The 25093-nt window shown below is 41.2% G+C and overlaps 1 protein-coding gene across 7 annotated transcripts in view; it reads left to right on the top strand.

Annotated features, from left to right (window-relative positions):
* Nucleotides 1-25093, top strand: part of OXR1 (oxidation resistance 1) — a 467833-nt gene that overhangs the window by 364275 nt on the left and 78465 nt on the right. For all 7 annotated transcript variants that reach the window (XM_084620223.1, XM_084620224.1, XM_084620222.1 and 4 more), the window contains 2 exons: nt 5583-5735; nt 22912-23096. In XM_084620223.1, coding sequence (XP_084476349.1) covers nt 5583-5735; nt 22912-23096 — 338 coding nt within the window. The remainder of the gene's footprint in view (nt 1-5582; nt 5736-22911; nt 23097-25093) is intronic.

Genomic DNA, 25093 nt, shown 5'->3' with positions numbered 1-25093 from the left:
ATGGGATAGAGGAGGAGACTGCAGAGACCCATGTGGATGAGGAGTGTGGGGAGGGGCAGATGTGCCTGACTGAATGGGAGAGGCTTGGGATCAGCCAGGGTCTGCATGGAGAAAGCTCCCCAACTCCCTAACAATCCTGCCCTCCCACCCAAAAATAAACCTGTACAATACTTTTCCCACCCACACCCAACAACCCACCAGATTCACTCCAGGCTCCTTTCCTCTTCCTCAACTCTTCCATTACCCCTGACTCCCCCAAGCCTTTGCAATGCTTCTGACAGGTGCAGGAAATACAGATCTGTATTATTTAAATGAATTAATCAACATTCTATATTAATATGCCTAGTAAGGAATCTATTTGTCCAAAAAAAAAAAATTACCTGAATTTTTTTTGGTCTGTGTTGGTACAGATACACTTGCTGACAGAGATTTTGAAATAAAGTAACAAAGTAATTGATACTGGCATGGTTATATTGTGGTGTTTTGACAAATAAAATTTGCAGAATTTTAAAATACTGTGTGCAGAATTCTTAATTTTTGGTGCAGAATTCCCCTAGGAGTAAATATGGTACTGTTTTGTTTGAGTTTTTGTACTTCCTTTGGTTCAGTTAGAGAACTATATAGATCAGTTGGGTCACTTTCACTAACGGGTTCATATATGGTTTTATCCACAGCTCATTAAAACTAATAATCTCTTCCATCTCTCTACATTTTTCAGATGTCAGTAATATATAAAACCTGAAACTAGCTTTCCATTGAAAATCTAGTTCCTAAATATTCCTTTTCCAAGGAATGTTAGTCACTGTTAAGCAGCATTACTCTCTCAGCTTGACATCTAGACACCCAGTCGATCTTCCTGTCACTTCAAATAATGTTCCTCAGACCCATGCCATGGACAGTCACAACTGTCTGTCAACTTTCCAAGACACTGGATCCATATGGGCAATTCTCAAAGAAGAAAGTTACTATGATTCTTCAAGGTGATTTGCCGTATTGATACATGTGCACTGCTTATGTTTGGTCTTCTTTAGTCTCTTTACAAGGGATTCCTGACATAGAGGAAAGAATTTATGGATGGTTTGGACTACATCATTGTAATCTCTTAGAAATCATGCATCATTGTGGCATAAAACAAATGCTGTTATCTAGAAGGGACTTCAAGATCACTTGCTACAGGTGTGCTTATTCTCCAGGGATGGTGTTCCATAAAGACAATTCTCTCTTAAAAACCAACATTTCTATGGTAAAGGAACAGTTTTTATTCTTTCAAAAAATTCTCCATTTAAAAAACCCAAAACCACAGTTAAGAGAATCAGCCACTTCCCCACTATTACACAACCTTTCTTAACTTTTATATTGGTCACACTCATAGCTTGAGCCTCATGTATTTGCAAAAACAATATGCAAAAATTAAAAATTTGTCATAGTTTATTTGAAATCTCACTTTCATTTCCAATATACAATATAACACCTTTCGGTGTGTGTACAAAATAAATAAACACACCGTGAATATTGCTCCACCAAATATCAGTAACGTAGCCTAAAGTACAAATGCTCAAGCTCTAGGGACGTAAGTCTGCACCACCTTATACATATTTTATGACACCAAACAGGTGAATCATTCCAGTTTATTCATAAAATTTTTCATTTACTTAAACATATTGCACTAGGAAACTTATCAAAGTTTGACTTAAACTTAACGTAGATCGGGACTATGTTCCATTTGAAATCTTTAGTACATATTTAATAAAAACCTAGAAATCAAAAGTACACATGCATGTTTCCATTAAAAAACAAAGTGGCAAAACTAAGATTTGGTGAATAGTTCTATTACGATGATGAGTGATGAAGGATTATATAGTAGTGGAAACTGGCCAGATTTCTAGGTACTAATTAGAAGCCGTTTTTAAATGTCTGATTCTTAATTTTTGTGTCTGCGCCCTTGGATAAAAGTGAAACTCTGGGACAAAGTCTTTAGTTGGCAGAACTTCAGTTTCTCCCATAAATGTCAGAGCTCTGACTCTCTTCATCCTCCACCTTAGCTTCCAACTATTACTCCTTTCCCTGCCTATTGACCCTCCTCCCAGTTATCAAATTCTTACATCCCCTTACCCTTTTTTTATGCAATTATGAATGCTGTCTACTAAATTCTCTAGGAAACTGAAAGTTCTGCAGTACTATAAAACGAACAGGAAAAATCTACAAAAAGACATTCCTAACTTTTTATTACTTCTAAGAATAACATTTAGAAAATTTAGAATAGAGATACGAATTTAGCAGACAGATTGAGAAATAAATCACTCAAGTGAAATAAAGACTTGTGTCCTACCCATCAGGGGACACAACTATAAGGCTAACTGTCGAAATGTCCTGTATGTGCTAAGAAACAGTTGCTATCCTATTTGTTTTTGAGCGGTTATTTGCTCATTCGAACATGGGATTCAAACGGTACACTAATCACTAGGATTTGTTAAAAACAATAAGCTTATCCATGGTAAGTGGATTCTGTGGTCATTTTGTGTTTTTTAATTGGGATTACCAACTAAAATGTGTGCATCTTATGCAGAAGGCTTATTTTAAAAATTAAGCAATATTTTAAAAGGGAGGGAGTGAATTTCCATGTGACTTGCACAGAATTACTCTTCAACATTACAGTGAATAAATCAGCCTACTTTATAATTCTATCTAGTACTTGCAGCTTTCTGCAAAGTTGTTACTTATATTTTGTATACTAGCACTGTGCTTTGAGGCTAATATTTGTATTCAAACATGGTTGTGAGAACCTGCTTTGGGGCAGTGCTGAAAGGGCAGAGTGCAAGGAGACAGTGTATGTGGGTTCCTATCTACCAATCTGATAAACCATTGCAAAAGCGGCAGAGTCCTGTGGCACCTTATAGACTAACAGACGTATTGGAGCATAAGCTTTCGTGGGTGAATACCCACTTTGTCAGATGCACATAGAGGAAATTTCCAGAGGCAGGTATAAATATGCAAGCAAGAATCAGGCTAGGGATAACGAGGTTAGTTCAATCAGGGGGGATGAGGCCCTCTTCTAGCAGTTGAGGTGTGAACAGCAAGGGAGGAGAAACTGCTTTTGTAGCTGGCTAGCCATTCAGTCTTTGTTTAATCCTGAGCTGATGGTGTCAAATTTGCAAATGAACTGAAGCTCAACAGTTTCTCTTTGAAGTCTGGTCCTGAAGTTTCTTTGCTGCAGCAAATCTTTAAATCTGCTAGTGTGTGTCCATCCTGAACAATGATTCCTCACTTTCACGGTCCTTGAGAGGCAGGCCAATCCTAGCCCACAGACAACCCACCAACTCGAAGCATATTCTCACCAGCAACTACGTACCGCACCAGAGTAACACTAACTCAGGAACCAATCCGTGCAACAAACCTCGATGCCAGCTCTGTCCAAATATCTACACCAGCGATACCATCAGAGGACCTAACCAGATCAGCCGCACCATCCCCAGTTCATTCACCTGCATGTCCACCAATGTAATATACACCCTCATGTGCCAGCAATGCCCCTCTGCTATGTACATCGGCCACACAGGACAGTCCCTACGTAAAAGGATAAATGGACACAAATCGGATATTAGGAATGGCAGTATACAAACACCTGTAGGAGAACACTTCAACCTCTCTGGACACACACTAGCTGATTTAAAGGTAGCCATCCTGCAGCAAAAAAACTTCAGGACCAGACTTCGCAAATTTGACACCATCAGCTCAGGATTAAACAAAGACTGAATGGCTAGCCAGCTACAAAAGCAGTTTCTTCTCCCTTGCTGTTCACACCTCAACTGCTAGAAGAGGGCCTCATCTCCCCTGATTGAACTAACCTCGTTATCCCTAGCCTGATTCTTGCTTGCATATTTATACCTGCCTCTGGAAATTTCCACTACGTGCATCTGAGAAAGTGGGTATTCACCCACGAAAGCTTATGCTCCAATACGTCTGTTAGTCTATAAGGTGCCACAGGACTCTTTGCCTCTTTTATAGATCCAGACTAACATGGCTACCCCTCTGATACATTGCAAAAGAGACTCTAAGAAAGAAGGTATAGCCTCTGAAAACTTGAAATGTAGCTTCAGATAATGCTGAATACCAGTTATGAATCTAGTACTTTAAGAGATCTCTCAGAGCAGCAGTTTTAAACCAATGATCAGAGATGAGAAATGTCAGTAATTGGAAGCAATACAAAATTCTTACACCGGCATGTCTGTCTACCTTGTAGCCACCATTCCTATAACGTCTCATCTGGCCAGTATCACTGTTTTGTTCTAGTTTTGCTTTGCTTGAGGAAAACGTGATTTAGACATAACTATAAATGTTTGAAAACCATGTACTATTTCTCTTCTGTGTTAGAGCACTGATACTAAAGGGGTGTAATACAGTGCCACAAAGGTGCATGGCATTGTGTGGGCATGGGGGAGGAGGGGAGAGAAGAATTCTGCCTTGAGAAACTTAGTCTGTGGGCTTGCCAACACTTGGTTGTTTTATAATTGCTGTTCCAGAGTATTCTAGAATAACTTTGTATTTAGGTAACCTTCCAACTGTAGACAAGCCCTAAAGTAAGGTGAAAAACCCAAATGAACTGACAGATAACTATTTGCCACACCTCTGTACTATAAAGTACCAATAGTTAAATGTAGATGTAATGGAGATCTGAGAGTGGGATAGCAGAGAACCAAAGGGAAGATGGAAGTCCCAGAGAATAAATATCCTGCTCGTCAGTGTAACTGAAAATATCAGGGTTTTTTGTGCCAAAAAAGTGTTTAAAACATGAGTATTTTCCAGTAGATATTGTTTTAAGAGTAATGTAGGCTTGAAACAGTCCCGATCTTGTTTCTGTATATATGTGCACTAAGAAATTGTCCTGGCGTAGGTCCTAAGCTGTCTTCTTATTTAAAAAATTGTCCACTGTGGGGTTCCATGTTTTTATGTCAATCACTTCTGTAGCAGATGTGATTATTTATTAAGACTTATGCAGTCTTTTTCCTAACTGTGAGTGCTGTAACCTGAGACTAGGAGCTGAAAGTCAAGCTTAGTTTTCACTGGTTTTATGTATAGATCCCATGTGCCAAACACTTCCCTAGCTTACTTCTTTGATCTCCCATTTTCTTCTTTGCTGTTGCAGAAGAGTAACTGAGGGCACAGTTTGGTCATGCAATTATAACTTTATTTTGACATGGAAGCCAGAAGGAAATCATACACACAGTTTCCCTACCTTTTGCGCAACATGGATATTTCAGATACTACATTGTCTACTCTCATTGCCTGATAGTTCTTCAGGTTATAAAAGTCAACATAGCTTCGCTGAAGTCAAGCTATGCTTCAGTGGAACTATGCCGATTTCCATTTGCTGAGGATAATGGCCCTTTTATATCTGGTCTGTTTTTCAGTTTAATGTACTGGGAGCCATGATTTCAGTTTTTCTGTCAAATGCTCTTGGAACAAAAGGTAGATGACTTTTAAATGTTGAACTAAGAAACTAGTGAAGCATACATAAATGTACAGGACTCAAAGGAGAGTATTCTTTTTTTGTACTCTGGAAAACAATGTCTTTCCTTTTGTAGGATCCAGATGGGCTTCAGCGAAATGAGGCAGCTACTTCACCAGCTTATGCATGTTTTCGTCCTGCAAGAGTGGTATCATCCACATCAGAGGAGGAAGAAGCATTTACTGAAAAATTTCTCAAAATTAATTGCAAGTACATGACTTATGGCAAGGTACTTAAACTCCTCTCTCTAACTCTTAAACCATGCTATATGTTTTTATATTAACTTTAAAGGTTTTTTTAAAATGGGAAGTACAAGTAATTCACTTCACAGTAATAGACTGATATTTGTTTCATACATTTTTCCTAAGCATTCTCTCTAGATTCCCAGACTCTTTTTTGCCTTGACACATCAAGAGAGCAGATTTATAATCCAACTAGTTGTGACGGGTTTCCTTGTAGCAACATTGTACGGTGACTGCATGTGCCTTGTGGACATGTAGGTTGTATAGCCCTCCCATACTAGCAGTCCTTAAGGGCGGCTTCCTAGTTGGTCTCTGATGACCGTATGTATGTACTTGTCTTTAAGTACATATTTCTTGTTGCCTTAAAATTTTAGGGTTTTTTAGTTTGTTAGGATTATAAATAGTCTTTGCTTCCACTTTATTTTTAATTTGTATATATAAATGAAATTTTAAAATCTCATGCAATTGAAGTATCCCAAGTATAGCAAAATGTCCTTTGTAGGGCTAGAGCATGTCTTCTGAAGCAAATGTCCTGGAGGAAATGTCCTGAAGTCTAATAAGCGTTAGCCCAGTTCACAAGTATTGGAGCTCTGTCCAAGTATGCTGGAGGCAACCAGTTGATCTACTAGGAACTGAGATTTTCCTCTAAAGCCTTCAACTAAGTCCACTAATGAAGAATTCCATGTCACAGAAATGAATGGGTCTAGGAAGTGGATTAGCAAGTCCTGGGGAGTCTGAGGTGCTTTATGTCTTAACGTAGGCAACTCATTCAGCTTGCATTCAAAGTCCTTTGGGTTGTTTTCTGAGTATGCTCTTTCAGCCTTCTGGGCTATAGATAAAGCTTCTGTTATTCCTCAATCCAGGCCTACGCTAGGAGCACTTAATTGATATAGCTATACAGTATAGTGTATTGGCAAAGCACGGTTAGTGTGGAGTCAGCTGATGTAGGCCAAACTGCACTTCTGCCAGTATATCTTATTCCAGCAGTCCCCAAGTGAAATAAGCTGTACTGGCAAATTTGGGTCAGTATAACTGCATCTATATTAAGTACAATTGAAATTGCCAGCACGGCTATGTTGCTGGCAGCTTGCACCTCATCACATCCCTGAATGACTTAGCTATTCTGGCAAAATTTTCATAGTGTAGACCTGTACTCATTTTACCAAAAAAAACTGACTTTGCTTGTAATCCAGCGTGGTCCACAGTGGGTTTACTTCACTCCTTGTCCTCCTCTCCTAGGTGGGACTTTAAGTTGATGGGATATCTCTTTGAGCTCTTATTAGCTTTCCCTTGGGTTTCTGTAAAGTACACTTTTCGAATTTCCATATTCTCAGGTGGAAGAGTGAGAACTGCAGGTGTTGGTTAAGAACTTTCCATTCCAAAGGACAAAACACCCCTGCTTCTTTCTTCAAGTTACTCCCTAAAGATCACCCAGTTACCTTGCTATTCTTTGTTGCTTTGATTCATGTCATAGAATAATAGAAGATTAGGATTGTAAGAGACCTCAGGAGATCATCTAGTCCAACCCCCTGCTCAAAGCAGGACCAACCCCAACTAAATCATCCCAGTCAGGGCTTTGTCAAGCCAGGCCTTAAAAACCACTAAGGATGGAGATTCCACCACCTCCCTATGTAACCCATTCCAGTGCTTCACCGCCCTCCTAGTGAAATATTTTTCCCTAATATTCAACCTAGACCTCCCCCACTGCAACTTGAGACCATGAATTCTTGTTCTGTCATCTGCCACCACTGAGAACAGCTGAGCTCCATCCTCTTTGGAACCCCCTTTCACGTAGTTGAAGGCTGCTATCAAATCCCCCCTCACTCTTCTCTATTGCAGACTAAATAAGCCCAGTTCTCTCAGCCTCTCCTCATAAGTCATGAGCCCCAGTTCCCTAATCATTTTTGTTGCCTTCTGCTGGACTCTCTCCAATTTCTCCACATCCCTTTCTGTAGTGAGGGCCCCAAAACTGGATGCAGTTGTGGCCTCACCAGTGTCAAATAGAGGGGAATAATCACTTCCCTCGATCTGCTGGCAATGCTCCTACTAATGCAGCCCAATATGCTGTTAGCCTTTTTGGCAACAAGGGCACACTGTTGATTCATATCCAACTTCTCGTCCACTGTAATCCCCAGGTCCTTTTCTGCAGAACTGCTGCTTAGCCAGTCGGTCCCCAGCCTGAAGCAGTGCATAGGATTCTTCCATCCTAAGTGCAGGACTCTGCATTTGTCCTTGTTGAACCTCATCAGATTTATTTTAGCCCAATCCTCCAATTTGTCTAGGTCACTCTGGACCCTATCCCTACCCTCCAGCGTATCTACCACTCCCACCCTCTCTTGCAAAGTCAAGCTGTTTGCTCTCAGTATGCATTTTATAGACATGCGGTTTTTCTATTTTGAAAAGGGTAAGGGCATTGTGATAGGGTACACAAATCTCACAGTGGGCCAGAAAGGATTAAAGGACGGTACTGGGCACAGGTAGCCATGCCCCACCAGCCCTGAAGAGCATGCTCCAACTGGAGACACCGGTTTGAACAGGGATCAACCCAGTTTAGAGGAGAGGAGTACAGACCAACCCTGAAGTCTCCTGACAAGGGGGCAAGAGAAGCCTCTCTGAGGGAAGAGAACAATATGCTGAGCCCAATTGGGGCTGATTGTTTGGTTTCTTTTTCATTTTTCTTTTTTCCTTATCTGGGACCAGAAGCTGAGGGAGGAAAGAAGTAGTAGGAAGTACCCCAGGGAGGATAACTCAGAGGCAAAACGCTGTTGACCCTCTTAGGTATCTTTGTCAGGCCCTGATGGAGTGGGTGGACCCCAGGCTCCCCTTCCACTGTCCTCAAGACTGGGTGGGCATTAGCCAGTAGGCGATGCAGCCCACTAAAGTCCCCGTTACAGGCATGTTTACAGAAACAATTCATGTGTTTGTGGTCATGTCTAAAAAGGCCACGAGGTAATCTTCCTCTTACAGAGTTAATCCATCATGAATAGAGCTCTGTGACTTCTGCAGCGGCCAGTGTAGCTGACCCCATGGCCCCCTAAGCAGCTAGCCCTGGGGACCGCTGCTCAGGTGGCCCTGGAGACAGCCACACTGGCCGTAGCTGGAGCAGCTCTGCAGCCAGCCTCTTGGGCAGCCCCACAGCCAGCTGTTCTGGGGCCAGCCTCATCAGCTGCTGTTCTGGTGACCCCGGGCAGCTGGCCCTGGGGACCTCCTGAGCAGCAGCCAATGCAGGTGTCCCTGGAGGCTGCCTGAGCAGCGGTCCTGGAACAGCCACTGGCCCCACCCCCAGGGCTTCACCCCCCCCACCACCCACCACTGGTACTGCAGGCTCCTCTGCCGGGGTTCCCTCTGGCTGCTGGGGCTGTGGGCTCCCCACCGCCCCCACCAAAAAAGATTCAATCGTTCATATTTATGGTATAAGTCGTGAACAAGTCACTGGTCATGATTTTTTGTGTTTTGCTCGTGACCTGTCTGTGACTTTCACTAAAAATACCCATGATTAAATTGTAGCCTTAATCCTGAAGTTTTCAGGCCTCCCTTTTATTTTGAAGTCTAGACTTCTGGATTTCTATGCTCCGCTCTTTGGAGTTTTTACCCTAAATTCTAAATCCTCTCTCTTGGTATGTTGAAGTATTTCCTGCACCTCTACTTGACTGGGAAACCTTCAGAGTTGGTAGGTGGTTGGTTCTAATAAAATCTTTATTTCTCCATATTGAACCAAAATTTCCTTCTGTTGTCTGGGGACGGAAGAGGGTCCCTTTCAGTTGTGCCTGAGGGATTTAGGAGTACAAGTCCAGCTGGTTGAGGTGGTGGAGTCAGAGGGTGGGATATTTGCCAGTGAATGCCTTACTGCTAAAGGATGAACTAGCATTCGGCTGAGCCCTCAAGGGTTAACACGTTGTTAATGTAGCCTCCCACTCTACAAGGCAGCATGAATGGAGGGAGGAGAGACAGCATGGCAGAGAGAGACACGCTGTCTGTGTGTGTGTGAGAGCGAGAAACTCGCATTGCCCTTTTAAGTACACTGCCTTTTTTAAGTAGATCAGCAAATTGAGACAGCAGCTGCTGCCAGCAAGCTCCCTCCATCCTGAGCCCTGTCATTTCCCCCACATTCTGTAGAGGTGGGGCACAGGAGAGGTGGACACCCTGACAATAGCACCCTTCTTCCTCTGCACAGCAAGCAGGAGGCTCCTGGGAGCAGCTCCAAGGGAGAGGGCAGGAGCAGCACATGGCAATGGTGGTAGGGACAGCTGAACTGCCCGGCAATTGATAGCCTGCCAGGTGGCTGCCGCACAGGGAACTTAGGGGAGCTGACGGGGTCTGCCGGTCCACCCTGGTTCCAAGCCCCCACCAGCTAGCTCCAAGTTAGGAGTTACTGTAGGAGGCACTTTCATGGTTGCAAGGACAGATCCCTGTCCAGATCTGCCTGTAAAAGAAGGGGTCCCTTCCTGAGCCTGTCCAGGCCTTTGTGTACAGATCTGATGACTCTAGGACCTCTAAAGACCTGGAGGGTAAAGCCTGTAAGAAAATGGATCAGTTAGCGCTGTTGATGGCTTCAGCTCTGAAACACAAGGACCGATACCTACCAGCTCCATCCAGAAGTGTGGGACCTGATTCTTATTCTGTGCCGGCCCGTCCTTCAAAGGCCTGCCCCACTACAACTTCCCAAGATACATCCTAGCCATCAGTCCTGACTGTCGGAACGCCCCAAACACTGGGTCGTACAGACACCTACACTACGGCGGAGGATATTTTGCTCCCTTACCCTCTGTCTCCTCTCCGGCCCAGTCCTCCTGAGAGAGATTGCCACACTGGAGGATGAAACTGCATCGGCGACCTTAAAACATCTCCTCTCCAACTCCCAGGCAGGAGTACCCACCCTCTGGTACTGTCGGCTCCACCAATGGAGAGAGAGCAGTTCTTAGACTGAGTCGTTCACTCTGGCTGATCCATCATCTCCTATTGTAAATCTGAGCCCTGACAGGCAATCAGATCTGAACAGCATCGTGCCAAATATGACTTTCCTAGGGGCTGCTGGTACCTGATATCATGGGTTCCCTCCATCCAGTAAGTCCCTCCTTTTGGCCTTATCGGGGAGGTGCCCCAGCTCCATCCATGAATTATACCACAACTCTCCAATGTTGCATCCACTGATCTGTCAGAGGACGAGGAAGAGAACACTGATCTGAATCTGCAGGTATCAATAAGAACTAGGGCTGTCAAGCGATTTTAAAAAAATTGTGATTAATCGCATGATTAAAAATAATAGAATATCATTTATTTAAATACTTTTGGATGTTTTCTACATTTTCAAATATATTTCAATTACAACACAAAATACAAAGTCTACACTGCTCATTTTATTTCTGATTACGAATATTTGCACTGTAGAAAAACAAAATAAATAGTATATTTCAATTCATCTAATACAAGTACTGTAGTATAATCTCTTTATAATGAAAGCTGTACTTAAAAATGGAAAATTATGTACAAAAAAAACTACATTAAAAAATAAAACCATGTAAAACTTTAGAACTTACAAGTCCACTTACCACTCAGTCCTACTTCAGCCAATCGCTCAGACAAACAAGTTTGTTTACAATTTGCAGGAGATGCTGCTGCCCACATATTGTTTACAATGTCACCTGAAAGCGAGAACAGGCATTCTCATGGCACTGTTGTAGCAGGCATCGCAAGATATTTGTGCCAGATGCACTAAAGAGTCGTATGTCCCTTCTTGCTTCAACCACCATTCCAGAAGATACGCGTCTATTCTGATGACGATGGGTTCTGCTTGATACCGATCCAAAGCAGAGCAGACCAACGCATGTTCGTTTTCATCTTCTGAGTCAGATGCCACCAGCAGAAGGTTGATTTTCTTTTTTGGTGGTTCGGGTTCTCTAGTTTCCGCATGGGAGTGTTGCTCTTTTAAGACATCTGAAAGTATTTTGCACACCTCGTCCCCCTCAGATTTTGGCAGGCATTTCAGATTCTTAAACCTTGGGTCGAGTGCTGTATCTATTCTAAGAAATCTCATATTGGTACTTTCTTTGCATTTTGTCAAATCTGCTGTGGAAGTGTTCTTAAAACGAACATGTGCTGGGTCATCATCCGAGACTGCTAGAACATGAAATATATGGCAGAATGCAGGTTAAACCGAACAGGAGATATACAATTCTCCCCCAAGGAGTTCAGTCACAAATTTAATTAACACATTTTTTTTTAATGAGCATCGTCCGTGTTGAAGCATGTCCTCTGGAATGGTGGCTGAAGCATGAATGAATGAACATATGAATGTTTAGCATAGCACATAAATACCTTGCAACGCCAGCTACAAAAGTGCCATCCGAACACCTGTTCTCACTTTCAGGTGACATTGTAAATAAGAAGCAGTCAGCAGTATTTCCCGTAAATGTAAACAAACTTGTTTGAACAAGCAGTAGGATTCAGTGGACTTGTAGGCTCTAAAGTTTTACATTGTTTTGTTTGAGTGCAGTTATGAAATAAAAAAATCTACATTTGTAAGTTACACTTTCAAGATAAAGAGATTGCACTACAGTATTTGTATGAGGTGAATTGAAAAATACTATTTTACTTCATTTTTACAGTGCAAATATTTGTAATAAAAATATAAAATGAGCACTGTACACTTTGTATTAGAAATCAATATATTTGAAAATGTAGAAAAACATCCAAAATATTTAATAAATTTCAATTGGTATTCTATTTAACAATGCAATTAATCGTGATTAATTTTTTAATGAGTTTATTTTTTTGAGTTAATTGCATGAGTTAACTGGGTTTGACAGCCTTAATAAGAACCTCATCCTTGTCTCCTAATGAAGCTGTCATTCCATCCTCACCATCTCTGCCTGAGAAATATAGGCAGTACCAGTAACTACTTCAGAGGATAGTCAGTGACCTCTGTATAGCATTGGATGAAGTTCAGGACTCTCAGCACTGGCTCCTAGCTGTTCTGCAGCCTACAGATCCAAGCAAGGTGGTGCTCCTGGTTAATGAGGCCAGCATGGAACCAGACCGAGTGGTCTGGCATACCCGAGCATCATGTGCCCTCACATCTAAGAAGGTGAGACACTATTTTGCCAAAGGGGCTGAACTTCTTTTCTCCCAAGTAACTCCCAGGTTGTTCAGGTAGCCAGAGAGAGAGCTAGATGGCGGTGTGAGGTGAGAGGCAAAGTGTTGTCATGGGTCAAAAACTGGCTAGGAGACAGAAAGCAAAGTGTAGGATTAAATGATGAACTTAAACTTTTGCCATGATTAAACATGGGTGCAGGGGGGTCTCAAGTTTCCGAATGTCGTAGTGGAGCAGTAGCTCCGCTACAGTTAGGGTTGAGAGTTATTTGAAGGTGGGGATCTCAGACCGGCTACCTGCTCCTCTGGCCTTTGTGGTTCCAGAGGGGGGTGGGGCCCAACTGCTGCTGATGGCCCTGGGGGAGGGGGCTGCTGCTGCCCTCCCCTCCACCAGCTCAGTCACTACCCAGGAGGCTGTGGCCACATGAAAAGCCCCCTGATGACAATGGTGGCCGCATTTGAGAAACCGGCCCTTAGTAGTTTTCAGAGATTGTGTGTGTTCATGTTCCTTGCTCTCTGCTTGTGTTCTTCAAGGGCTTCTTTGAAGGTTTTGCCTGGAGACTAAAACTTCTGGTTTAAGAATGATACTTGAAAGCGCTCTAAAATCCACATGAAGATTCTGATTTTATTTTTGAAGTGTTTTCAAGGAAATCCACTTTATTTAATTTGAGAAGATGAAATACTTGAGGTCACAAGCAGTTAAGGTAAATGTAATCTTCCTGAACAATGGGAATCAGTTTGTCCAAACAGAATCAAGTCATTGGGGTCACTTGATCAAGGGATTCCTAAAAAAACAGTGTGCCTAACATGAGCTGCTACTAGCATTTCCACATTCTCTAGCTCTGTACCAAACGTTTTAAGAATATGGTGGTCAGACCGGGAGGTGGATGGGCAGGGAGCAGATGGGGAGAAGGATTTGGAGCATTGGAGAGAGAGGGACAGAGAGAGTGTGTGTGTGTGGGGGGGGAGGGTTGGGAGCATGAGGGTTTGGGGCCTGTCTCCTTTTCCAGCCCTTGCACCTTAGGTTTGTGTTCTGACCCAGCTGCTGAAGAGCCAGCACACTCCTAGACAACTACCCTGATTAGTTCAAACACTAATTTTTTGAAAATCCAGTTTAATGGCTAGATCTTTGACGAGGGAACTGGGTGTCAAAAAAAAGTAGCTTTTCTGTGATACCTCAACAAATATTGTCGTCAGAGACCTTTGCTCTCTGGGAACACTGAAGCACTTACAGAAAAGAGCCATAAAGAGGAAAGCTGGGCACCTTCTGCTCCAGTGACATATTTGAGGGGGAAGGGAAGTAGACTCATTTCTGTCTTTCCCCTCTCCTACCTGATTTCTCCCCATGGCTTCTCCACCAGCCCAAGGGAGGGGGCTCTAGGTCTCCTTTTTCCTCTACTGTTCCCCCGCTTGGGGGAGGAACCAAGACATACTCATTTCTCTATGCTGCTTCCAGTAGTGGGGAATGGGCTCCAGGCTGACCCTTCTTTCCTGCTCCTGTTGTTTCTAGGGGAAACGGGGAGGTCAGAGCAGTACAGGAGAGAGTGGGGAAGAAAGGAGGAGGTGACAAATGAAATTCAGTACTGATAAATGTGAAGTAATGCACTTTGGAGGGAAAAAATTGAACTGCTTATGCTTTTTAGGATTCTAAATTAACTGTACTACCACAGGTAAGGGACTTGAATGTCAACGAAGACTTCTGCTCAATGGGCAGCTGGAGTCAAATAGTAAACAATATGGTAGGATGCATAAGGAATGAGATGGTGAATAATAAGGAGAATACTATAAATCCTTTATATAAATCTGTGGTGCGGTCCCATATAAAATACTATATTTAATAATGAGCACCCAGGTCTCAAAAGGTTACTGCTGTATTCAAGGAGGTTCAGAAAAGGAGAACGGGAATTGTTGAGACAGCACAGGAAAAACTCCCATGAAGAGAAATTGAAAAAAATTAGGAGCCTATCTTAGAAAGGAGGTGAATAAGAGGAGACATGGTAAAAGTATTTAAAATAATGAACGTAGATAGAGAGCTTCATTCACGCCTTATCTCATTACACAAGAACAAGGGGACATTTAATGAAATTGAAAGGTTGCAAATTCAAAAGCAATAAAAGGAAATGCTTTTTCACACAACATATAATTAAACTGTTGTGCTCTCTGCCATAGGAAGTTGATCTTAAGAACTGAAGATTCAAAAAGGGATTAGACACTTCTTTTATATTCACATCCAGAATATTAGAGTGTCAGTGTTTAGAAATTTAGTGGAAGGAATATTAAACCTTGTGCTTCAGTGCTTAAGCCAATCTTCAATTACTAGAAATCAGGATGAGATGTAATATAGGAGTCGCACCACTGCACACCTGCATATTTGTCTCATTCTTACACCTTGCTCTCGAGCTTTTGGTGCTGACCACTGGGTCAGACAGGATATTGGACTCAATATGCCTTTGGTCTGATCCAGTCTGGTGATTCCATGTTTCTAACATGGAAGTAATTGTCTATAAGGAATATGCTTTCATAGAAAATTTTTATTTGTAAACTACTCCTGGGGGAAATCTGCACCTCTGTGTGTATGCAGAATTCATGTCCCTACAGATTTCTTTGCTTCCCTGCAGAAAATGAGAGGGAAGCAAAGAGAAGCTGTAAGAATGGCAGAATTCATGTCCCTACAGATTTCTTTGCTTCCCTGCAGAAAATGAGAGGGAAGCAAAGAGAAGCTGTAAGAATGGTCATACAACTCTCCCCAGCAGCCGATGGAGAGATAAATCACTGCAGAGGGACAGGACAGGACTGGGGTCACCCCCAACCGGTGGCTCCTACCCTGCTCTGGACTCAGCTGCTAGTACGGGTTGGGGAGGATGGGACTTATTCTTCCCCTGCATGGACCAGCTGGGGCAAGGCAAGATGCAGCCCCAGAAATCTCCTTGACTGCAGGAAGCTCCGTACCCTTCCACCTCCCCACTTCCTGCCCCCATCACTCCTCGCCTATGGGGCGGGGGAATCCCTGTACAGGGAGCTGCTCCTCTCTCCCTCCCTGCCCCGCCAAGCCCTCAGCATCCAGAACGCCCACTGCACCTGTACCACTGCCAAGCCGCCCCACACACACATCTGGACCCCAACCCCTGCACCTAGATGGCCCCTGCACTCAAACCTCCACCCCGATGAGACTCCTGACGAGTCCCCCGCACCTGGATCCCCATCCCAGTGAGCCACAACCAGCTTCACCCAGACCTCCACCCCACCAAGTCCCAGTCCCTCTGCTGAGCCCCAACTACCTTCACCTGGACTCCCCTGCAGAGTCCCATTGCCCCACACCTGGACCCCCACATTGAGCCACCCATACCCAGATTGCCCCACACAGAACCCTCTCACACCACATCTGGTTCACACACACACACTCCCTCCCTCCCTCCCTACTTGGATTCTGCTGAGCTGAACCTGTTTGCCCCACACCCAGATTGAAAGCCGTGGGTGGGTGAGAGACTCTGTCCCTCTTGCTTACTATCTTGGTGCACCTGGCATGAAGACGTAGGGCCCTGGGGTGTTTGTGGGGCAGGCCCGACCCTTGCATTGTGTCCTGGTCGGGTGCAGTTCTCCGCCGAGTCTGGGTCGAGGGAGGAAAGAGGGGCGCTGCAGGGTCATCTTGCACTTCTGTGCAGCCATTGGCCTGTGCTCCCCACTGCCATGCTGGAGCTTCCACATTTATTTATTGACAAATAAAATATGCAAAATTTTGTAGAACTTTAAAATATTGTGCACAGAATTTTTATTATTTTTTTGGTGCAGAATTCCCTCAGACTGGGTGTCTCACTTTCACTCTCTCACACACATTATATCAATCAAATTAATTAGGAGCTAGAGCAGCCCAAGCCATTATTTGAGAGAAAGCTCCCATCACTCAAGGAGAATCAGCCAATCTATAATTAGAAATTCTCATGCTACCAACTGGCTAGATCCTCTGAATGCTCCCACATCTTTCTGACCTGGTGCCATAGACCCTCAGAATTTCATGAGTGCCCTACTTTGAGTTTTGCTTTCCACACCAGGCACAATATCCTGTTGCTGAAAGGAGGAACAGAGACCTGCATGCTTTGCACGTCAGTAATCCAACCAAGTTATGTTAACCTTTTGTCGCATTTACATCTCAAAGTATTTTTGTTCCTCCCATCAACCCTGTCACCCTTAGACAAAACTGTGATAGGATAGGACTTTTACAAACTGGGATCCAGAGCTAGTGTTAATGTGTTAGAAAACTTCCTTTTCTGTCAATCAGATAACTAATTGACTAGAAACTAGGCCATAAGATATGAAAAGAGGTGTGGGTGGGTGGGTGTGTGTGTGTGTGTGTTGCAAAACCACCAGCACAGTTGGCAGCACGCTATTTGATAGTTCAGTTTTTATGCCTTTTCAAGCCTTAACTTCTCTTGAGACTATGTTCTCATCACTAAGGTGGTCTTCGTTCATTGATAGGGACACTAACAGTAGCAGTACAAGTTTCCATGCGCTTCCTGACCGCTGTTGGTAGTCTGTACATACCTATGGTCTCACATTCCATCAGTTTGGCATATTCAATGAATACTAAATTCACAGTATGTTTATATTAACTATTTATAGCTTATTGTGTGTAATGTATATGAATTGGGGCTGTCAAACAATTAAAAAAATTAATCAGTTTTAATCACACTGTTAATAGAATACCAGTTGAAATTTATTATAAATATTTTTGGATGTTTTTCTACATTTTCAAATATATTGATTTTTAATTACAACAAAGAATACAAAGAGTACAGTGCTCACTTTATTATTTTTTACTACAAATATTTGCATTGTAAAAGGATAAGCAAAAGAGATAATATTTTTCAATTCACACCATACAGGTACTGAAGTATGATCTGTTTATCATGGAAGTGCAACTTACATATGTAGATTGTTTTGTTTTTGAGTGTAGTTATGTAACATAAACAATGTAAAACTTTAGAGTCTACAAGTCCACCCAGTCCTACTGCTCTTTCAGCCAATTGCTAAGGCAAACAAGTTTGTTTACATTTACAGGAAATAATCTTTTTTTTACAGTGCACATATTTTAACTAAAAATAATAATATAACATGAGCACTGTACACTTTGTATTGTAATTGAAATCAATATATTTGAAAATGTAGAAATACATCCAAAATATTTATAATAAATTTCAATTGGTATTCTATTATTGTTTAACAGTGCGATTAAAACCGTGATCAATTTTTTGGAGTTAATTGTGAGAGTTAAATGGGATTAATTGACAACCCTAATTGGAATCAAATGTGTATATAATAATGCAGACTTATTAGTATAGGTTAGAAATCTGAATGAAGAGAATGTAAAATCAGGAACCATCCGCTACTGAGAAATCCACGATTACACAGGCTTCTTTGTTCAACTTGTGTTTAGTCTGTATGAAAAGGAATTTAATAGGAACGAGTGAGCTCTCCTAGTTTGTATACAGAAGAGCTGTAAAGGTTTTGTGAAAGCTGTGACAAAACTAGCATCCCTGAGGAGGAGTGGTTGTGCATTTTCTTTCACAGCACAGAATGCTTGTTGTCACCCCAGTAACATTACAAATGGGAAAGTCTGACGGAAGTATTAGTGATGTATTGGAGGGCCAGCGTGTTCCTTTTCAACTGCTAAAGCTCTCTATTGTAGAGATAGGGTAGCTGCCACAAGTTAGTTTTTCCTTCAGTGAGAGAGAGAAAGAAAAACCCTGAAATCATTACAGGTGCATAGCTGAATCACAGCAAACAGCTTGCCAACAAGACTTGTTTGCTTAAAACAAAACAAAAAAGCTAGGCCAGCTCTTGGTCAAGAGTTATGAAATCCTACACTAAGTCTGCTTTATCCAAGGAGTCTGGAGTCAGCTGTTCATCTTGTGCTTAAACATGTGCCGAAGAACACTATGGAAGTCTATAATGCACATCTAAGGACCTCCAAGGATTTTTTTTTTCCCCTTGTACTGTCTCCCCAGGCCCAGTAATATGGGGTACTTGGCTGAAGTTAGACCTTAAATGACTGATTTGTACTATTGGCATTTAGGGAAGGAGCAGAAACATTTTTTTTCCCCAAACTAGGGGCTCACAAGCTTTTTGTATTGTAGCTGTGGAACTGGAAAATTTGTCTTCCAGGCGCTTCAAGGGCAGCTACCTAAAGATACCAGTTGCCTTAGTCACCAAGTGTATCTTTTTGATTTGTTTTGGGAAACCTCCAAGTACAATAAAACGCCCTTTCTTTGAGTTTGTCCTCTTCCCCAAGGGTATTCAGATTTTCATGTTGGCTGTAGGCCCACCAGCAGAAAGAGTGCATTTATAATCCCCTGTTCCTCAGTGATTAGCTTATAAAAGCAAAGTCCTATCCAAGTTCGTCAAAACTTTATTTATCCTTGAAATAAATTTTGTCCTTGATACTTCTCTGGAGTAAATTGAGGCAAACTGTTTTAGCTATTGTGGTAATACCTAGTAAATGTGAAAAACATGCTTGTCAGTATGTGGCAAGGTGAACTTTAGCAGAAGTAAACATACAGCTGATTCTTTGCACATACCCTTTTGGATACTGTTTTAGTCTCTAGGATTCCCTTAACCAGCATAAAAATGGCTTGCAAAATTATTTTGTCTTGGTGATTTGAAATCTGTTTTTCTTACTGGTGAGTGAAATAGCACTTGTATTTTTGTTTTTCACCATCATGTTAAAAAGTGGCAGATGTGGGGTTGAGAGGGTTCTACCTGGCCTGGTAAACTTTCATGACTTTCTTGAAGTGTCTGAGAATCTATAACTGAGAGCATGTGTATGTCTCTCCACTTTAAATAAAGCTGAGCAGTTTGTCAGTGTAGGCAGTAACCGTCAAGATGACAACTGTTCACTAATGAAAAATGCTTTGCTTTTAGTGTGGGCATTTTGGGTCCTTCAACACTGTGTCCTTGATCCAGTAAGGAAGAGCTTAGGGTAGTAAACAGCCCAAGTAGAGATAAAGATCCAATCCTGGAAACGTGAATGCCCAGTGCAGGCTATAGTACAACAAATCAGATTTTTTTTTTTAAGGGTTTGGCGTCGTTTCCCCAAAGTTCTTTTGCTCATGAGACTATGCAGCCTCACTATTCACAGTAAGAAAAGGAGTACTTGTGGCACCTTAGAGACTAACCAATTTATTTGAGCATAAGCTTTCGTGAGCTACAGCTCACTTCATCGGATGCACTGTTCAGTGTTGATTGTCCTGAAGATGATGAAATGAGGCATGATTGATGGAGAGCTTAGATTATGTTGAAAGCCATAAAGTAGACTTGCTGGGCTTGAATTTGGGGTTACCTTTTTCTTTTAAATCCTCACTCACTTCTGTATCTTCGCCAGCTTAATTTTTTAAGTAATTTTCTGTTCACTGTCGACCAGGCTACAAAGTTAGTCTCAAGCAATGAGTATCCATATCTAGTTAACTCTCTACTCTCCTTAAGACCAGGATTTAAAGAATACTATTTCAAAGTTGTTACATATTTTGAGATCGGTTTTAAGAGCTGTAGCTCACGAAAGCTTATGCTCAAATAAATTTGTTAGTCTCTAAGGTGCCACTATTTTCTTTTTGTGGATGCAGACTAACACGGCTGCTACTCTGAAAAATGTTGCCCCTGTGAATATCCTGATTCTGATGTTCCATTCCAGTGAGGACTTTCCTTTTTTTACCTCTGTTATGGTAAACTTTTGGGGAAGACTTGTGTGACTGCTGTACGTGCACTTAAGTACTACAGCAATGTAAGCAGTATAAAAATCCTAGGTATATTTTTAGCCACCATCCAAGTAATTGCAGGGCTTTCTTCTCTTAGAGAGAGACTACAGAATGGTCTGTAGTCTAGATCTGATCTAAATGTTTAACTGTGGTTACTACTTAGAACCTCATAATCCTGTGTTGGCCTTCTCTCTGAATCCAGAGTTTGGCTTCTGTTTCCTGGCACCCCAGGAACCGTGATCTTTGCTTTCTCTGCTCTGGGCTCTGGCCACACTTAAAAATAAATAAATTAAAATCCTTAGGATTAAGCTGCAGCAATATCCTCTTTGTAAATTGTTTGTAGGATGCTGAACTGCTACAGTTGCTGCCTTTCAGAAAAGACTTAACCATTGGTAGAGATTAATATACTTCCATGTTTTAAAAGAAGTGAGTGTAAAAATGCCATCACTTTTCTTCAGCAGATTTAGTCTTTGTGCATTTTTGGTTCTTTACTTTACTAGCAAAAAAGCCTTTATTCTCCCACAACTCTGGGTGCCTTGTGGTGCTAAGTAAAGTCTCTTCTGTCTCACATCAGTGGAGTTGTTACTAAAATTGCAGTTGCACAGTCTTTTTGTTGATTATGCAGGAATCTGAAACAACACTACTCTTTGTATTATAGGTTGAGTTTACAGAACCTGTAGTTGGGAGGGGAGAGATCGGGAAGGGGAGTGATCTTGTAAATGGAGCAAATTTCACTTCCTAATGCCACTTTTGCCAATCTAAATGCTCATCTTTATCACAAAAGATGTTAAATCCCTGAATATGTAGTGTGCCTGTGAACTGTTCATTTAAAAGACATTGTCAACTTGAAGTCTAATCACTTAAAAAAAAAAACAGAAGTAGTTTTAAAGGTACTATGCCATCTCTTCAGTTTCCCCTACCAATGTTATGGTATTTACAACTCACTTTCATATTTTTAAAATGTGTATATTTTTCCCCCTGTTGTGTGGATTGGTGGAAAACCCACACAGATGGGCAGAAGATGATGAATGGCTGAAGGAGAAACAGTGAAACTTAGCTATATATAAAGTGCCAGGAAATACACAAAGCAAAACTGAAAAATATTCTCTAATCTTTCTTATAGTAATCTTAGTTGTTTTGTTAGAAACTTTCAGAAAAGAGGTTTAGTTTATTAAACAGTTTCAGTATCTCACCTAGGAGGTGGCTGAATTTCAGTGGTGAAGGATTGAGGCTCTATGAATTTGTGATTTCAAAACAAAAACACCAGAATATCTAAAATATCTAATGTTATCTGTTATTAGTGACAAACATCATTACTCTTTGGTGTCTGTCTGTATTAGCTTTTATATTTTTTTGAAATCGCTTAATTATCTCTTGCATGCATTGAACCAAAGGGATATTTAGTGTAACATTTTAAGTGAACTTTATTTTGTAATATGTTAAATTTAATAATGTAAAAGTAAAATATCTTTTTAAGTTGTATTTTGTAAAGTATTTATTACTTGCATTATTTCTTTATAATTACCTGATTGATGGGTCCATCAATTAGGTAAACCAGAGAGGTTTATGCCAGACACATAGGGTATGTCAACACTGCAAAAGAAGATCTATGACTTGGGCTCTTGCGATGGGGCAAAAAATCCTCCCTTGCCAGGTCTCAGAGGACAGGCCTGAGTCCAAACGTCTACACTGCTATTTTCAGTTGACCCAAGCTCTAATACTCACTGCTGCATGTTGTCTCTTGCAGTGTAGAGGTACCCATACTTCTGCCACTTAGTATGAGGGGAAGCAGAGCCAAATAGCTAGCATAAAATGCTCTCTCTGGCTTACCTCTGAACTGTACAACTCTGAGAAGGGTCAAGCAGCAAACCTTTGAAACAGTGACTCTTAAGTTTCTTCTGAAACTTACTCGGATCCTTATGGTCACCATCTGTTGACGAACATCTCCTCCTTGCCGAGGCTTTGCTTAGCATGCTTGCTGGAATTCTTGAACACACTCAACAGCACAACTAGTGTGTAGAGCCATCAAGTAGGGAAGAGTTGAGATTTTTTTTTTTGCCCTGAAAAATGGGCAGCAATGGTCCACATCTACTTGAAGAGAGAAGGTATTCTCTTCAACTATAGGGATTTGTGTGGTTGGTTGCAGAGCACAAGAAGGTGTTGTGGCACTATTGTTAGCTAGCAAAGTTTACTTTAGGATGGACAAACCCCAGAAAAGATGCTATTCTCGTAGGAAAGGTGTTTCAAAGTAGTTTTCTTTAGTTAAAGAACTGAGGATAAACTAAAACTTGAAGGAAACCTTTATCGCTTTTTTTCCCTCTCGTTTTAGGGTTCGGTCAATGGTGTGCTGCTAGTGACGCCAAATAACATAATGTTTGATCCACATAAAACTGATCCAATGGTCCAAGAGAACGGCTGTGAAGAGTATGGCATCATGTGTCCAATGGAAGAAGTGATGTCAGCTGCTCTGTATAAAGAAATTGTGGACAGCAAAATAAAGGATTCGTTACCCATGTAAGATAGACTAGTATTTGTAAAACTTGGCAAAAAGTTGTATAGCATCTGCATTAGTAACTATATAATAAAACAGAGTAAACTTTTTTTGAGAATATCAAAGATTAACTTGGAGAGACCTGGAAAACTGCTTTATTATTTTCATTTTCTTGGTTTATTGTATGTTCTACATACATCAAATGAATTATAGCTTCCTTATCTCCTGGGCATCATCAACTATTTAGAAAGTTAGCATTTGGCAATAATTAATATATTTTTGCCCCATATTTACAATTGCTTTCCTATTCTAATGGTTAACAAACTAACTGTTTGATGGTGACCACTGCAAAACACAGTAGTTTTGAAATGGCCCGAAATCTTTGAGTAATTTTAGATAGAAATCTTAGTTATATGCTTCATGGTTGACTTCCAAAGAAGCAAACGTGCCTCTTTTTTTTTTTTTTTTTTTTTGGGTGAAGTATAAACGGGACTGAATTTTTTTTCTGCCTCTTTTTTTTTTTAAAGTAGTGTCAGGAATACAGTGAACAGCAAAATAAAGGATTCATATCTATATAAATGCTGGAGCACTGGAAAATGGAGCAGGATCTTTCTCACCCTAAAGTCAATTGATGTATAAAAGGAGTCTGAAGCTTAAGCAAAGAGCCTTTTTCCTAAATGTTCATTATGTAATAAGCGTGGGGCTTTTTAGTTTTTGTTTATAAAGCTTTAAATCGTCTGTCCCCAAATTCCTTCCTCTCAATTTCTTTGGGTTTATTTTAGTCAATTGGTGTTATCCTGCTAGTTCTCCAGTTGTCCATATTTTGATCAAAAACAGAGTAAATGAGACCTGACTATCTTAACATTAAAACAAGCAGAACTTTTTAAAAAATCGGGCTACTCTTAGAAATCATAAAACAGAAGGGCACAAACACTTTACAGGGTATCTTTTTAGGCTGTTTACCTCCTATGTGTAACTCTTTCAAAAGTGCCTTGTTAACGAATTAACATATATTCTTGTGTTGTAAGTCAAAGGTAAAGCAATACCGTGTCTTTGAAAAAATGCCAGAGGAAGATAACCCGATGATGTGGATCAAAATGCCATCTGTAACATCTGTTCAAATGTATTTTTTTCAAACCACGTACATTTTCAGAGGGAAAACTGACGTTAGACTTTGGCTGTGGCTACACTACAGAGCTTACAGCGGCGCAACTGCGCTGCTGTAGCACTGCGAGTGCAGATGCTCTAAGCTGACGGGAGAGCTCTCCTCTTTATTTAATTACCCCAGCCCCTGCGACTGGGTGTAACTGTGTCGGGGGGAAGAAGCTCTCCCGCCAACATAGTGCTGTCCACACAAGCGCTTAGGTCAGTGTAACTTGTGTGTGCGGGTGTGTGTTCCAAGACGTATTAACTTTGAAATCCACTTCTTTAAAAATCTACTGTAAAACAACATGCCAAAGATCCTGAGAAATCTGAGCTGTAGACTTTGTTTTTTCTGTCACAAGTTCTGTAAACCAAAAGAATGAAAATGGGGGTTTAGAATTTGTGGCTCACTCTGTTGGAGTAAATCAGGGTTTATGCAAGAAGTCTGCAACTCTGCAGTCAAAAATTTAAGCCAAAAATTTCAAAACTGGATATTATAAAACTAGGCAACTTGCTTTCATCTTTATGGTGTCAAAATAAGTACTTCCTAAAAATCAGGTGTGTGCATACAGATATGGAGTAGGCACTTGAGTGTGAATATTTCGGTCTTAGAGTGCTAACATACTCAAAATTCATTGTTCGTGAATAGAGCTGGGCAGGAAATGGTTTTCCTGTCCTGGGAAAATATTTGGGATTTAAAAAAATGTTACTGTCCCTTTATTGGGGTGAAAAGTTGAAATCATGAAAATTTTCACAAATTGACAAGCCAGAAAATTGAGTTCAGGTCACTTAAAACATACTACCATATTTCAATTTTCACCATTTAAATTTAAAAATTTTCCCCTCTAATAGTCTTAAATTTAGAAACAAAGTAGAT

The sequence above is a fragment of the Lepidochelys olivacea genome (genome assembly GCF_965140295.1).
Source record: "Lepidochelys olivacea isolate rLepOli2 genome assembly, chromosome: 2".
Classification (NCBI taxonomy): domain Eukaryota; kingdom Metazoa; phylum Chordata; order Testudines; family Cheloniidae; genus Lepidochelys; species Lepidochelys olivacea.
This window is presented reverse-complemented; position numbering and strand designations above follow the sequence as displayed.